Source organism: Andrena cerasifolii, chromosome 4 (genome assembly GCF_050908995.1).
Source record: "Andrena cerasifolii isolate SP2316 chromosome 4, iyAndCera1_principal, whole genome shotgun sequence".
Taxonomy (NCBI): domain Eukaryota; kingdom Metazoa; phylum Arthropoda; class Insecta; order Hymenoptera; family Andrenidae; genus Andrena; species Andrena cerasifolii.
The window spans coordinates 18,633,627-18,650,197 of record NC_135121.1 but is presented as its reverse complement, the minus strand read 5'-3'; the positions used below and the strand labels follow the sequence as shown (position 1 = coordinate 18,650,197).

General features: G+C 46.9%; 1 protein-coding gene across 4 annotated transcripts in view; it reads right to left on the bottom strand.

Annotated features, from left to right (window-relative positions):
- The window catches only part of Grh (grainy head), a 133,060-nt gene that overhangs the window by 9,340 nt on the left and 107,149 nt on the right, over positions 1-16,571 (bottom strand). For 3 of the 4 annotated variants that reach the window (XM_076811171.1, XM_076811172.1, XM_076811169.1), the window contains exons 5-8: positions 12,300-12,660; positions 11,756-12,139; positions 4,682-4,941; positions 3,165-3,333 (exon numbers count right to left, since the gene is read on the bottom strand). In XM_076811171.1, coding sequence (XP_076667286.1) covers positions 3,165-3,333; positions 4,682-4,941; positions 11,756-12,139; positions 12,300-12,660 — 1,174 coding nt within the window. The remainder of the gene's footprint in view (positions 1-3,164; positions 3,334-4,681; positions 4,942-11,755; positions 12,140-12,299; positions 12,661-16,571) is intronic. The other variant, XM_076811170.1, reaches the window with a different exon arrangement.

The following is a 16,571-nucleotide window of genomic DNA, read 5'->3' as shown; positions in this document are numbered from 1 at the left end:
GTTGCATCGCGACACAGGGGACACGCTCGTGCGGTCGGCCTGCGGCGCGCACGCTAATAAATCACGCCGGTACCGTATAATCCGGTAGCATAAATCGCGGCATTCGACACTGCTAATTCCCAATAAACGGCCGTGTACCCTCGGACAGCCGGCCCGAGTTTTCGACGTTTTTCCCCGTCGGCAGCGTGTCTACTCTCGATCGTGATTCATTGCTAAAAATCTCGCGCGGCCGAGCTGCAATTATGCTGATTAATCAGCAGGGACACGCTAGACGCGATTTTTACCCCGTCGCGGCTGGCCAATCGCGCGATCGCCTCTGTCGATTGAAATGGCGGCCACGCCGATCGAGCCTCTGTAATTACGGGATATAACGTTTCGTTGGATCAAACTGGAGCTCTACTAAAGAGAACAGTAGGGATTACTGTATAGAATCTCGAGGGGGTGCTGGATAACTGTGCGAGTTTAACGGAGATGGTACGATTAATTCGACCAACGAATCTTGGTGCATGAATCGTTTAATGGTTTTCTGAGATATTGGTATTTCTAATGTTTGTTTTTTTTATTGTAAATCGTGTAATAAAGACGTTTTATTACTATTATTATCGGTATGAAAGTGATATGTAATGGCTGGTAGCTACAGCTTTAGAAGTAATAGGGGCAAGTTTTACCCTCCTAGTGGAAAATGGCTGAAAGGTTTTAACTAGGAGAGCTCTGAAAGCTTACGATTCATAGAATTTGTAGTTCCACATAAAACGGCCCATAAACGTCAATTTTATCAAGCTAAGGCGACTCGAGGGCGCGCTGTTCCTCGCGTGGATATTTAAAATATTGTCCACTGCCACCGAAACTCCTCGATGGAGACGAATTATCGTGGTGCGTTCGGACTGTTCAGAGTCCCTTACCATCCAGCGGCGCGGTTCCACCAGATTAGCACGCTATCCTTCGCGAACCAGTTGCGCGTGTCCACGGGGGTCGTTTTCGCGGGTACGGGCGTTCGCGGCTGTACAGATTGCCGACAAATAATTCAGAATCAGGCGACCGTTGGGCGCAGCAGGGCGATGAAAAATTCTCGACTGGAAGCCGCCTCGGAAGCGATAACGCGAGCTTCGCGTGAGCGTGGCATCGGGCCAGACAGAAGCACGCTCGAGTGCGCAGACCGGCGCAGGGATTTTTCGTGATCCGGGTGAATGGGCCACGAGCTGCACGCACCGGGAGAAAACGCCTGGTCTATGGGCGAGGGAAGGTTGTAACCCTCGGCGGTGCTTAAATTGCCTCGGCGAACGGAGGAAGACGCCGCGGGGCGAGGGAAGGCAAGGTAAATAGAGTCGGAGTTAAGGGGGTATACCCGTTTCAACCCTCGGAAAATGTGTACATTTTGTGGATTTTTTTACAAGTCAACGGCTTGATGAAGATTTCCCGTTTTTTTACTATGTTTACATAGTATTACGAACTACTTATAAAAAAAGTTTCAGTTAAAAAACTATTGTTTTTCGGAAGTTATGGATACATATCCGAAAGTCTCTCGATTTTAGACGGCTAAACGGTGGCCCTAAAAACTCGCGCTACGTTTAACCAATTTACTTCAAATTTTGCATGCAGAATCATAATAAGATTCCACATCGTCCAACGAAGGCGATTTTGAAAATTTTGAAAAATAAAGAAATGGTGAGAGATCAAAGGTAAAGTTACATTTTTCTAAGAGAAAATGCCAACTTTTTTCTTTATAAATAATAAACTGGGAATCGGAATAAAAAAAGCCCTCGGTGGACGATGTGGAATCTTATTACGATCCTGCATGCAAAATTGGAAGTGAATTGTTTGAACGTAGCGCGAGTTTTCAGACCCACCGTAATGAGGAATATAGTTCCGAGAAAACAGCGTTTAAAGTTTTGACTGTGATGCTTTGTTGATAAACTGAATTTTTGGGGTCTCACACTTAATCAGCGATTCCAGGGGCACAAAGTAGCCTTCAGCAGACGAAGCAGCTTCTTCAGCAGCTATTCTTGACGATCGTTTAGCAGTTCTGGCTTCTTTAGTGTCCGAATATTAATGCGAGTCACTGTAAGTACCTGCGACGCGAACGGCCGAACCGCTGCGATCGGTCGAGCCTTTGCGCCGCTTCATGCTATCTCGACTGTTTCATTCAAATGCCTATAACTTCGTAAATTTTCCGAATTTTTACATCGGACTCGTTTCATAATATTTCTAAAAAATCAACCTATGAAAATATGTAAAAAATCCAATTTTCGACACTTTCAAACGGTTATACCTCCTTAAGTACAGGCAAACATAGACGCAGCGAAATAGAAGGGAGGGGCACGGATAAGCACGGTGGGTTCGCGGTCCCCCTTCGCCACTGTACGCGTGTACGTACATGCACCGTTCGCCCGAGTCGCCACGCGGCTGGACGCTCGATTAGCAATTAACGAGGAAGTCGTAACTCCCCCTGGCGGGGAGGACAGGAAGAGTGGGCAAAAAAAGAAAGAATCGGCAGCTTTATCAGGATGGAAATTGCTAACGGTGCGCGGCGCTGCCAATTAGAGCCGCGAGAACAAACGACCTCGTCCGACTTCTTCTTTCGACGCGGAGCGCAGCCGACGAGCTGCGCGAATTCTATCGCTCGTAGGAGTCTGCAAACGAGCGTAATGCTATGCATCGCGGTGCCCAACGACCGGCCTTAATGCGATTTAAGAGGAGCACCGGCGCGATTCCGCGTCGGGACACTGCAGGATAACGCGGCTCGGCTTATTCTTTACAGCAGCGCCGAGGAGTCTTCTTCGGTACCACTGTCGCGGGGCGCTCACCTGGGCGCATTGATTCTTTGCAATTGGAGCTTCGAGATTTTCTTGCCCTCGTTGCGACAGTGGAATATGAAACGCTATTTTACATGAATTCTGCCAGTGGCCTCTGGACAGAGTTTCGAAGCGGTCGCTGGTTTGGTACCGTTTCCGCATCGATACGCGCGCAGCACAATCGTCATTTATCGTGACACAAAAACGTTCCGGTTATCTGGTAATTGCGGCCTATCTCGAGACGATGTTCTTTTTACATCCGATCGAGCGTTGCGTCACAGGCTAGAGACAAACGACTCCGTCGTCGGAGTTTGGGGACCTGGTACCGTTGGTGGTGGAATTTCTTATGAGTGTCGTCGAGTTTTCGGTTACCTTCACGGTCTGCCCAGCCTTCAGGGTCGGCTTGTCCGGGTCAGGGACGTAGTCCAGCGTGATCCCGTAGAATTGGCCCTTGTTGATATATGTGATTCGGTCGTCCTCGCGGCGCTGCGACGTGCTGATTGGCGACTCCAGGTGATACTTGAACCCATAGGCGGAGAATCTGCGTGCGGATTAATAAGCGTGCGTTAGAAGTTAATTGGAGCGTTCAGCGGGTCATGACGGACGCGGTAGATTTATGGGAGGGGACAAAAAATACGGTGGGTATCTGATCGTAGCTACCGACGGGCGGGTAAACAGATGAAAAGCCTGCAATCTTCATACATTAAGGCGCGATTACGATACCGCGGCTGACGGTGGGCGAAGAAATGTCAAATGTAACGAGCTTGAGATTGTTTAGCTCGGAACAGTTTCAGATGATTTCTGAAGGATGATGTATACTAATTCCTCGAATTGTATAGAGCAATTACATCTACTTGCAACAAGCAGCAGCGATAAACTCTGTGCTCCAGGCGAACTACGCGAAAGACTGTGACGTAACACGACGCGTACCTAATTGTTCCCGAGCGTTTCATAATTAATTCGCGTAATGTAATGCAAGCAACGTGTTGTTTTATTTAAACATTGACATTCGTATGAAAGGAAGCTACCTCAACATTTTTCGACAGCCTTGCTGGCACTATGGTGCGACCTAGCGAGATTAAAATATCATCGCCACGAAGCGAGGCAAATTGAGCCAGAAAAAAAAGGTGCGAAGAGGAGTGGAGGCAGCCAAAGTGCATGCCGAGTAATAATTATCTTCGAAGCAACTGTTCACGGAGCCAGCTTCGCAAATTTGCCGCGACCACCGCGGCGACCTGCTCTAAATATAGAGCTCTGAAAGGCGAAATAAAAGGTCGATTATCCTTATCCGAAGGAGGGAGAGCTTTCCTAGCCAGGCCTATCGGCGAAGCGAGCCAGAGCTTTCCTGCAGCTAGCTAGCCGACCTATTATCTTTATCTACGCGGCGACGACGCGACACGCGTCCAAGTGCGGCGCGGTTTCGTTTTCGCGTTTCCTTTTCCTTTTTCTCTTTTCCAATCGCCTTGGTCGCCGATGGGGAGTAGAGGACAGTGGCGGTGCGTGCGAGCCGATAACCGAGGCTGGCCCAGGTGAACGGCCTGCGAGGCTCTGCTCCTGTTCAACACACCGCCACCGCCTACCTGGTTTATTATAACTTCTGTGTAGGTTACGCGTCTGGCGTTCACGCCGGCTGCTCCTGCGACGGAGGACCTACCTCCCGGCGCGACTTCTCTCCGCGAGGGTGGTGACTTCGCAGTGGATACTTGCAGAGGGGCGAAGTTCTGGGGTCGAAGGTGACTTTGGACTGATATCTGCCGGCGTTCTTGGTATCCACAGAGGGTTTTTTTTTTGAGGATTTGCAAGGGTGAAGAAGGCGGGGATTAGTTCCGTGGAGATAACACGTCCACGATGCGCTGCAGGTGAAAGTTTTGCCTGACAAAGGTACTCACATTTTTGGTATCTGGATCTTGTCCGCGTCGTTCTGTCTGCCGAAATCGTGCCAAGGTCGCGACCTGGGCGGATTCGGGTTGGGGTTCGGGTTGGTCGCTGCCGAGGACACTAAAGCTCCGCGCTGCACCTGCGCCTGTGCATGGCTCTGCTGCAGTTGCAGCTGCAGAGGCTGGTGATGGATCACTGCACCGCTTTCGAGTACCACCGCTGCTCCGGCCGCTGTTCCTCCGGGACACAGCTCCGTGTAGTCGAAGGAGGACTGTTACAAAGAAACAGAAAATACTTTATTGCACTCCGGTAAGTAGATACTCGAGAAGCAGATGAATTGCTCGATGGATCCACAAGTTCCAAGCATTTTCTAAAGTAGGGAAGACCGAGGGTGGTTGACTAACGAGGTCAGTTGACTAATTCCCTTTAAGTGTTGTATTGTGTTATAAATTATGCTGCGATTCGCGATATTGAAGCATATGAATGACAGCTTGCCATTTAATGTGTCACCGTGACAAAAACTCGCGTGTTCTATCGGTGAGAATGAAAAATCTAAAATGGTCGGCGGGAAGTAAATATATCTGTTTTGAATATTTATGAACTTTTGTCCACTAAGTATTGTTTGATGTTTTTTCGTGAATATTTTGTGGAAACGTGATACATTGACTATAATTTAGGGTATTTTATTTTATTCGGTGCGTGGAGGTTTTGTACGCACGATCCTCAACATGTTGACAATGTCGGACGGGGTTACTTGACTAACAAGGGAAGATCCCGAATCCGAAACTTCAAAAAATTCTGAAACTTTGTGAATATGTGGGGGATTTCCTCCTGATTACAACGCAATTTTTGTTTGCTGCCCAAATTCACTCGAAGGGCGTGAAATTAACCCTTGAAAATTCGGCTATTTTCCGATTTTGTGTTATAACTCGCGAAGTGTAAGAGATAGAAAAAAAGTTTCAAGACAAAAGTTACTTCTTTTGATTAGATCTATCATTTGATAAAAAAATTATTTTACAGTTCACGAGTTATAACAGAAAATAACTGAATTTTCAGGGGTCAATTACATCTCCTTAAAGTGAATTTGGGCAGCAAAAAAAATTCCGTTGTAATCAGGAGGAAATTCTCTACATATTCACAAAGATTCAGAAATTTTCGAATTTCCGAGTTCGGGATGTTCCCTTGTAAGCATAGGAATACTTTTTATCCTCAAGATGCAGTCGAGGCAAAGAGTTTAGCTGCTCAAATCCACTTCACCCACCACAAATCCCTCCAAACTCACCCCTAACAGTTTTACACCCTATCCTCCACTCTCAGGTCTTCCAAATAGACCATAATAAACAAGTAGAAATTAATTACAGTATCTAACACCATGATACTTAATAAAAAAAATAACAGTGTGAAGGAGTGAAAAATTTTTTTTTTTAAATTTGTTGGTCCTAGTATATATGTATATGTACGCCTTTCATAAACTATATTGATGGAATTGGCTGCGTATATATACGCCTTTCGCAGGCAAAGGGTTAAAATTAAAACTGAAAAGTAAATGTCAAGTCAACTAACCCCAAAGTCGGGGTTTGTTGGCTTATTCGTCCCACTACTCTAAATATAATAAAAACTACGACCTAGACTCGATTAAAACAATTTTAAAAATTAAGCCTGTAAACCTAATGAAATTCGTAATCTTTTGGTGTGCAACAAGTCAACATAATATCAATGATCTATTCATAAAAATTAGAAATGTTAAAATAGTCAACAAAATTAGTCAACTAGCCCCGGTCTCCCCTACCTAGAACAATTTCCTCGAGCTTTCTTACGCAAGATACTCCCAGAGCGACTGCAAAAGCTGCCACTGCCGTTCATAAGTATTAGGACTGCAGATCCACTACTTTCCACTGTTTTTAATTTAAAGTGCCAAACGAAGCAAGATTGGTTAGAGTTGTTGAATAAATTTGCACTCTTCCTCGCGATCATTCCACAGAGAGTAGGTGCCCGATACTTACGAACAGCGCGGCGGAGTGCATCCGCCAAGTTGTTCCGCGAAACAAAGGTGGAAGGAGCCGGAATAGAATGGGCTGTTGCGGTCTCGTAAAATCGAGCAGGCTCGCAGCGCGTGCTTGCAGGCGGTGGTTTGTTAATAAGCGGTCTGCCGAACGGTTTATTCCCTCGTACGTCTTCATGCGAGGCCCTCGAGACGTCGCCTCGAATGTAACGCGGTTATACCGCAGCTCGTTACACGGCCTGACGAACGGCATCGCGGAAGCCATCCATCCAGAGCCGCGAACCAACCCGAGGAACTGCGTTTCGTACCACCGCGACAACCCCCTCCGCCTATCTAGCCTGCGATAAATTAATATCGCGTCGATCGTTCCGCGATCTACGATCAGCCAAGCGCGCCAACGTTACCCTCCGTTCGTTCTTATTTCGCCCGGATCGCCGCTGGGATCGTTGTCGATTTAAATGGGAACTTGGGGCATATTCAGCGCGCATCGGTAACGAGAAAAAGGAACAGAGACGATGGAAACGTGGCGCGAGGAGTTACGAACGCCTCCGACGCGATTAATTGCGCGAGGCTGATCGAGCTTTTTCTCCAACGATTCATCTAATTGCGCCGCGAACGGAAATCGTCGCTCACCCCGCCTCGCGCGATATCTCCATTATGCATTCGCCCGAGCGCGAAACGCGTGCACCGTACACGTGGAGACACGTGTTTTTGCATACCACGTGTGCCGATATCTAGCGCGGATCGACGCCAGCCCGTTCGCAAGAGCCGTAATAACGCTCTCGCGGCGCAAACTTCGCCGCGTTATTAGCCAGCTCTCGTCCGCCACACGGTACACCACCGCGTAATGGAGTTTTTATCGATCCGCGCGCGTACCTGGCTTCCGTACGCTTTAACGAACGACGGTTTCTCTGGGTCGCCGTTCAGCAGATCTCGCGATCTCCGTTTGGCGAGCCAGCCGAGCAATAATCGCGGGGTTGCGACATCAAGGCACAATCTGGAATCCGATTTCTGGAGGGTAGCGGATTCCTAGACTTTCTAAAATTTAGTTTATTCCCTAAAGTGAGGGTGGTCAAATTTAGTAATTTAATTGATGTAGTTTAATTTCCGTGGTCTGAAGCTTTAACTAGAACTGAAAATTTGAAAATCTGGAATCCGATTTGTGGAGGGTAGCGGATTCCTAGACTTTCTAAAATTTAGTTTATTCCCTAAAGTGAGGGTGGTCAAATTTAGTAATTTAATTGATGTAGTTTAATTTCCTTGATCTGAAGCTTTAACTAGAACTGAAAATTTGAAAATCTGGAATCCGATTTCTGGAGGGTAGCGGATTCCTAGACTTTCTAAAATTTAGTTTATTCCCTAAAGTGGGGGTGGTCAAATTTAGTAATTTAATTGATGTAGTTTAATTTCCTTGATCTGAAGCTTTAACTAGAACTGAAAATTTGAAAATCTGGAATCCGATTTCTGGAGGGTAGCGGATTCCTAGACTTTCTAAAATTTAGTTTATTCCCTAAAGTGGGGGTGGTCAAATTTAGTAATTTAATTGATATAGTTTAATTTCCGTGGTCTGAAGCTTTAACTAGAACTGCAAATTTGAAAATCTGGAATCCGATTTCTGGAGGGTAGCGGATTCCTAGACTTTCTAAAATTTAGTTTATTCCCTAAAGTGGGGGTGGTCAAATTTAGTAATTTAATCGACGTAGTTTAATTTCCTTGGTCTGAAGCTTTAACTAGAACTGAAAATTTGAAAATCTGGAATCCGATTTCTGGAGGGTAGCGGATTCCTAGACTTTCTAAAATTTAGTTTATTCTCTAAAGTGGGGGTGGTCAAATTTAGTAATTTAATCGACGTAGTTTAATTTCCTTGGTCTGAAGCTTTAACTAGAACTGAAAATTTAAAAATCTGGAATCCGATTTCTGGAGGGTAGCGGATTACTAGACTCTCTAAAATTTAGTTTATTCCCTAAAGTGGGGGTGGTCAAATTTAGTAATATAATTGACGCAGTTTAATTTCCTTGATCTGAAGAAGGCACAGCGGAATTATCAATGGTGGAATTCTGGAATTGCAGGGCGCACTTGCCAAACAGGACACGTGTTCCCAAATTTCACTTCGCTATCCGTTGCCGCGCTTCCCTCCAGATTTCCACGTTCCCTAGATCGCGATTCCTCTAATGGTGATATCGGCCCACGTCCCGCGCTATCTCCGGGCAGCCCGCGGCGGATATTACACGCTCCGTACAGACGTTGAGGAGCGGCGGCGCGCTGGCGAAAAGCTCGCGCAGATTTAATCCGTAATTACCAGTCTCGGGCGTGTTGCGTCTGGAACGCGTTCCTGGCCGGCAGCCGCGGTAGCTCGGGTATTGCGGAAGTCATCGATCGCCGGTGTCGATCCGACCGAAATTGCCCGGCGGAGCGAGACCGAGGTGGTAAACGGTGAAAACGGGATGAAAACCGAGCGGGGACTCGCGCCGAGCTGGCTTGTGTATGAATATTTTAATTACCCGAGCCGGTGTCGGTTTTCGTGCAACGTTTACCAGCTGCCCCGATAGGGTGGACTCTCGCGGCTTTTATTTTCAGCCGGCTCGCAAGCAGAGCAGAACGGGGAACGCGTGCTTTCTAATTCGTAATGTCAACCGCAATGCTAATGACTTACTCGCGCGGACAAACCGCTGCCCCCGCCGGGACGATTAATGTTTCCGGAAGCGCGACAACCGAACACGCGTGGGCGTTGATGGATAACTCGCGAGGCCGGCGTGGAAGTCATCGGGACGGCCGCGAAAATTGCGCGCGAAACGCGCCGCGAGCTGCTTTCTGACGGAGACGACTCGATTTAGATTGCTGGTTCGTTTCATTCTACGCGATCGTGGGTGGTTGATGTTCGGGGGAAGTGCATTGGTGTAAGTGCACGGGGTAGTTCCTTGGCAGCCACTGCTATACCGTACGCATCGGTTATTTAATCGTGCGAAGAGCGCGCTGATTAAACATTAAGGTAGTTCCTGAATATTCTACTAAATTCAAGGATTCTTTTATATTTCGTTCAAAATTAATTTCGTTATAAGAAACCCTTGAGCAAAGTTTAAAATCGATTTACCACATGGTTAGCGAGAAATTGTTGATTAAATTTGATGCATTTTAACAGAGTGGCATATGGCAGAGTCGGAAACAGGGGGTGATAGTTTCAGGTTTTATTCTGAAACAGGAAAACTATATTCAAGAACTGTACCAAAATTGACACAAAAGTACTTCGGAATGTCACGAAATGAATTTATTAATTTCTGCGTAAATGCCCATAAAAAGTCGGTTTACCTGCAAATATTTTAGAAATTACGTAGAGCAGTCCACGTGGCAACGTCGATTCAAATTTATATGAACATTTTTTCTAACATTTTGGTTATAAAAGATCTGCTGCTCCAATTCACTACGCTAACCCATTTAATATTCTATTTTCGTAGTACAATTATTTATATTAACATTGAACTTTTTAAACTACATATATATACGATGTTAAAAATTATTATTATTATTTCCACTTCTTAAAAAATATATTTTTCCGTGTAAGCAATAAATGTAACCGTATATATCTGTCGGTATACTAAACAAAATATTTATCATGTGAAATTCTCCGCATAATAATGATCTGCAAGCAATTTAAAAATAAGATAATTATGCACATGGTCAAAAACAGTGCAATTGCCACAAACGGTACATCTACCCTATCATACTACTTTATATTTATCGTTTATTACCCAACTCGAGTTTGACTAACACAGTTGGTTAGGAACTACCTTAAAACGATCAATTGAACCGGGGTGCCTCTGTTCGGCACAGGCGTTGGTTTATTAATCACATTGCTGCGAGAGTAACACGAGGACTTTACGCGAGCAAGTATTTTAAACAGTCTCCAATCTAATTCGCTTTTTTGTGCTTCTCGTGGCCATAACGAAGAGGTGATCTTGTTTAATTAAATCCTGATTTCCATATTATCGCTGCCAATGCAGCTTGGTTGTTATTATATAAATGCTGTACAAATGATTCACTTTACCAGATGTTACCACCGAGCTAATTCACTCGAGGTACGAGATTAGTGATGCAGTGGTGGGATTCTGTGCGCGAAAACGGAGCTCGCGAGGCGTTAAGTGCTCTCTAATAGAAACAAAGAACGATTATATTATCGGCCAGATTATATTGCTCGCGATCGCGGATCGATCCGCAATTTTCCATCGATCACGGTCGCGACGCGTCGACGACACGGTGGAAAAGAATCGACGCGTATCACACAATTCCCAGCGGGGCATGAATAATCGTGCTCGGTATCACCTCGGTGAGATATGCGCCGCTGATTATGTAAAACTGGCTCGGTATCGTTGCCAGGCCGTGTAAGCTCTCTGTTCCGGAGTACGCGCGCGGCAGAAAATTATTGCACGTGGAAGAAGTTATATCTGCCGGAGATGGGGGCCGCGATAAAACGCTTAATGGTAGGTGTTGTCCGATTAATTTGTTAGAGGCCGATCAAAACATCTTTACGGTGCCTGGGCACGAAATCAACGCGAGATGGAAAGTGACCAGAGGGGTGGACGGGAGGGGCGGGGGGAAACGTCCTCGGCGAAAGTGCGCGCAAACACCGGACGGATCGCGGATGGTTCTGCACGAGTGCCGGCTACTTAAATCGTGGCTGGCGGACTCAATGTTGCGTTACGGGCGAGGATGATCGAGGTGCTTCGCGAATGGACGAACAGATCGATCCTGATGGATCGAAGGCTCGAGGAATGCAGCTCGGGAGGCATAGAGAGTCATCTCTCAAGATCTCGCGTCGAATGCACTCGAGCTAGCTTCGCGCAGCGTGAAAATTTTGCGCTTGATTCGGTGACTCGACTCCGCGCGAGAATGGAAGTTTTACGAGCGACCACGGTGCTCTAGGGGTCGACATTTCCAAAACGTCCGATCTCTGTATCCACTCGACTAAAACAGCTAGGTGAATAGAAAGCTGAGCACCAGCGAGGCGAGGTGACAGAGTCGAGGATGGAGCAGATCCCACCGAACCAAGAACAAAACATAGCGTTCCTTCATTGTCGTTTCTACTAACCTGATGCAGCGCAGTGGGCGGATGATGATCTTGCCTGGGCGTGACCGCGTCGGCGCCGATGCCAGAGTCAGGGCTGGGAAGATCAACGGTCAGGACTTTGCTGCTGCTCGAGGACGAGCGTATCGCGTGTGTTGTCGCGTAAGAGCTTGGCACAACCTCGTACCTCGTGTACGAAGCGGTCGTGGTGGACAACGAGGACGAGCTGGACGAGGCCAGTGGCGGTAGAGCGTCGCCGGTCACGTAGACAGCCGTCGCCTCCTGGTGCAGGCCGCTCGGGTTCCCACCGTTCCCTGCCCCCGTCGCCGAGGTCGACGTGTACGCCGTGGACTGGAGCCGCGGGCTGCACGAGCTGTAGGGGTCGTAGGGACTTCCGTACTGTTGTACCTGGAATGTCAATTGGATTTGCACGAGTTGCCACGTGTTTCCTGGCTCAGACAGTATACTTTTGAGTACGGAAACTTATTTGACTGTTACGTTCCTAAATTGCTAGTGAATCACTTTGTACTCCCTCGATCAACCCCCATGGATATCTCGCGGGACTCACCTGTAGCTGATGCTGATGATGATGGTACATCCCCGGTGGCGTGGGACTGTCCGGCTGGGCCTGTTTGTGCCTCTTGTTGGACTGCTGGCCGCCGCGGGACGAGCTGAGGTCCTCCGGCTCCCTTTTCACGCCAACGATCCCCGCGCTCGAGGAGCCGTCGTGTCTCAGGGACTGCGGGCTAAGCGGAAGCGGAAGGCCACCCTGCAGGCTCTGCCCGGGACTGTGGGACTGCTGGTTGTACTGATGGAGGAAATGGTGTAGCTCCCCCCCACCGGCGCCTTCGCCACCTTCCATGCGATTCGTCGAACCGGAACCGGGGCCAGGCGCCTCCTGCACCAGCAGCTTCTGGCCCATCACACCCCTTCAACAGTCCGTGGAGAATCGACCTTTAGCTGTTACCCCGTCTCCGCCTTGGGATCGGCGTCGATCGACTATGCTAAGTACGCGCGTCGAATCGGGTCGCCAATGTATGCCATTCGGAGACCTCCAATTGCCCTTTCATGGGGTCTCCTCTAAACCTAGATCTAAATCTAGCTTCTGGGATTCTGCCTCCCTTATCCTCGTTTCGATCGTTACAACATGTAGAGAGTATACATATAATAATCGTTAGAGTGCAGCATCTGCTACCTAACCTGGCAAATTAACTAACGCACGACAGAAGCCTATCAAGCTTCACTTTTCGAGGAATCCCGAGGAGCCCGCGAGGCGGCTTCTCGGAAATTTATTATGCAAATGTTGCTCGTAAAAGGCTCGAAACATGGAGCCAAAGACTAAAGGCACATTCCATGCAAACTCGGACAGATTTCGGAGCAAGTTTTCGTAGATTGCTGAAATTGGAATATGTTGTAGTCTTTAGTGATATTTAAACGTGCCTCAAAGGATTTTTCGAAATTTTGAAAACTGTCGATTTTACAGCTGTTTGAAGTTCAGTGCTAACTTTTTTTCAATATATTATAGCTATGGAAGTAGTAGACGGATGGAGATGAGTTTTACGGTGCGAATAGAGAAGACATTGAAGTTTTAAGAAAAAATTATTTCAGTTTAAAAAAAAATTTGAACCACTTTTGTGCAATTATTTTAAACAAATACAGGTTTTTAACATCGACCGGGTACTCGCAGCGGCCAAGCGGCTGTACCTGATATTCTTATACAGGATTCTCGAAAATGGTAAGTATTTGAAAAAAACTGAAGGAGGAAAACTCTTACTGTTTTTTATATCCAACATAATAGGGTATCTCAATTTTTGGTGTTCGCAATATTTTCCTTGAAACGAGGGTGACTTTCAGTTTTTTAAATGCAATGCTATATATTTGATTACCCAATATGAAAACGACTGTCAAGACAAATTCAATCATATGATAGACTATGATCTTCAAGGCCACAAAAGGTTAGGAATGAAGTAAATATATTGAACTATCTATCTAGTAAATTGAGTTTCTTTCTTTCATTCCTAACCTTTTACAGGGCCAATTTTAAAATTTCCATATTTTTGAAAATTTGTCCATCAAGGGGAAGGATAGAACTATATTCTCCTTTCTTCAAATTTTTAAAATCGCGCCCGACATTAAAAATCTGCATTTATTTAAAATAATTGCACAAAAATGGTTAAAAATTTTTTTTTAAATTGAAATAATTTTTCCTTAAAACTTCAATGTCTTCTCTATAAGCACCGTAAAGCTCATCTCCATCCGTTTACTACTTCCATAGCTATAACGTATTGAAAAAAAGTTAGCACTGAACTTCAAACAGCTGTAAAATCGACATTTTTCAAAATTTCGAAAAATCCTTTGAGGTACGTTTAAATATCCTTAAGACTACAACATATTCAAATTTCAGCAATCTACGAAAACTTACTCCGAAATCTGTCCGAGTTCGCGTGGAATGTCCCTAAAGTATTATCCGCTGGCATCGCCAACAAGCAACCAAGGGTGACTTATACAGCTGCGATGCAAACGAGGTTGCGGAATAATCCCCGAGCACTTTCGCGTTCAATCTGCGCGCCGATAAGTTAACCACGGGCATTGTTTTCGGGGGAGGGGTAGGCGAGCACACCTGAGCGTTGCCGGGGACAAGGTAATGACGGGCTTCTTTCGCCTGCGAACGACTGAATCGATCTGCTTGAATGTAGGCAACGCCGATGCCCCGTGGGAAGTTGGAAAGTTAATACCGTATTAGCTAACGAGCGGGGAGCAATTTACCGCGCGTCGCGGATCGTTTATGACGAGGCGGAGGCATCGATCGACAGCGCGATCTCCGCGGTACATTTGTCATCTCCCGGGAGCCCCGATGACGAGATTACGCCGCGGCGCGTAACGCTCAACAAACGCGTAATTAATTCATAGAAGATTTTCAAGGTCCGTCACGGAGTATAAATGCGTAATGTGTCTCATCAATAATGCGTTATGGCGTGTCCTGTTTCGCAACGGACTGACGTTTCTCGGTAAAAACCAGAGAGGCAGAGACGCGGCGCGTGGATGAATATCAATGGTCTCCAATCATTACTAAATATAAACGATAACCGTGGTGCATTCCTTTCCATCGTTAATTAATTGTGCCGCTGATTTATCGTTTGCATACGGGCAACGTAAAGTCCTCGAGCTCTCGACGTTTCGATGGCTACGAGAAGCATCCAGCTAAACGTACAAAGACGCCAAAGACGCCTCCCTAGATCTAAAAACACCCTAACAGCAGAAGTATGCTAATCGCAGCATTGGAGTACAGAAAACATTGTAAATCGATGAAAATCAAATCGTTCAGTCTTCCATGTGATTTTACCACCCGTTTCTAAGAATATGTCTGGAAGTATTCCCATCTGGGGAACGACCGCGACGATATCGTGTCGCAGACGGTGCATCTGCCGCACGGCGGCAATAAAATTTTCTGGGCGCGGAAACGCGATTCGCCGAACGGTCGTACGGGGAAGAATCGAGAGGATCGCGGGGCGGCATTATGCGAAGTAGTTAACATGTTATATTTAGCATGATAATACGTATCCACAATACGGGGGACCCTTATAAACTGCCAACGCTCTCGGTGCATGCAAGAGAGCTCTGTCTCTCGTTCTCTCTCTCTCTCTGTGTGTTTCTCCCTCCCTGGCCCCCCTCTAGCTCTCTCACTTCACTCGCGCATTCTTTTCTCTCCTTCCCTTCTCGTCCCTTTCTTCCATCCCTGCCCTCGTCCTTGCCAGCGCGTCGTGGCAACCTCTGCGCCAGGTTCACCGGTCCCAGCTACCTCCTTTGCTCTACCTCCGCGCAGCCTCGTGTGTCTCCTTCGGTTCTCTTTCTGCCCGCTGAACATCGCCACTGTGGTACCTACCCCACGGTCAGATGCTCCCGTACAATGGCTCTTTTTTTACACTTGATACCTGATCCCTCTCGTCTAACCCTCTCACCGGCTTCTCTCTTTCTCCGTCCTTTTTTAATGTCTTCTGTCTGCCTGCCGCCGTCTCGGCCGCTCGAGGCCAGAGGATCCTCCGCGAGGGAGAGGGTGACACGGGAGAAGCGACCGCGAGGGAGAGAGACGGAGAGGGGAGAGACGTGACACGTCGTCGCCCTCGGCACACTTGTGCCTGAAGAGGTGAGGATAGGACGCCCGATGGAAAAACGACCGGTGAACACTCGGCTGCCGTAGACGAGGAGGCGCGTTGCCCTTTTCCGTGGACGGAAAGCTGTGCGCGTCTGTCATAACCGGAGGCCATTGCCTGAGCGCGGCCTCATGAATTCGGCTTACGTGAAATGGATCCCCGGTTCCGTCGTTGCGCACCGCCGTCCGGACGCGTACCGCTCCGTTCCGCGACGATTTAATGCGATGCTAATCCGTGATGTAGGGCCGAGGAGCTCCGTGGAGATCGCGAGCACGCACTCCGGCGCACGGGGGGAGGCAGCGCACAGTGGGGAAATTTTGCGATTTTATGGCCAAAACTATAGAAATGAAATTTTTTAATTTTACGAATTTAATACAAATGTCGATTGAAGAACTATATCCATTTTCGTGGTCGAAACCTCGAAACTAATTTTTAATATATAAAATTCGGCAGTTTTACGTTCTAATATATGAGAAACTAAATTATCCGAAGAACAGCGCTTACAAAAATTACGAACGATAAAGATTTTTTTATTATTTACTTTTATACACTCTTTTCTTTGGAGAGCATGCCTCTGCTACAGTGCAGCAAACATACATAATACAAACAATCAAACAGAGGATTGAAGCTGAGTAAAATCGTTTAAAAAAGAATAAAAAGGTTTGTAATGTATAACATGTGAACCAGTC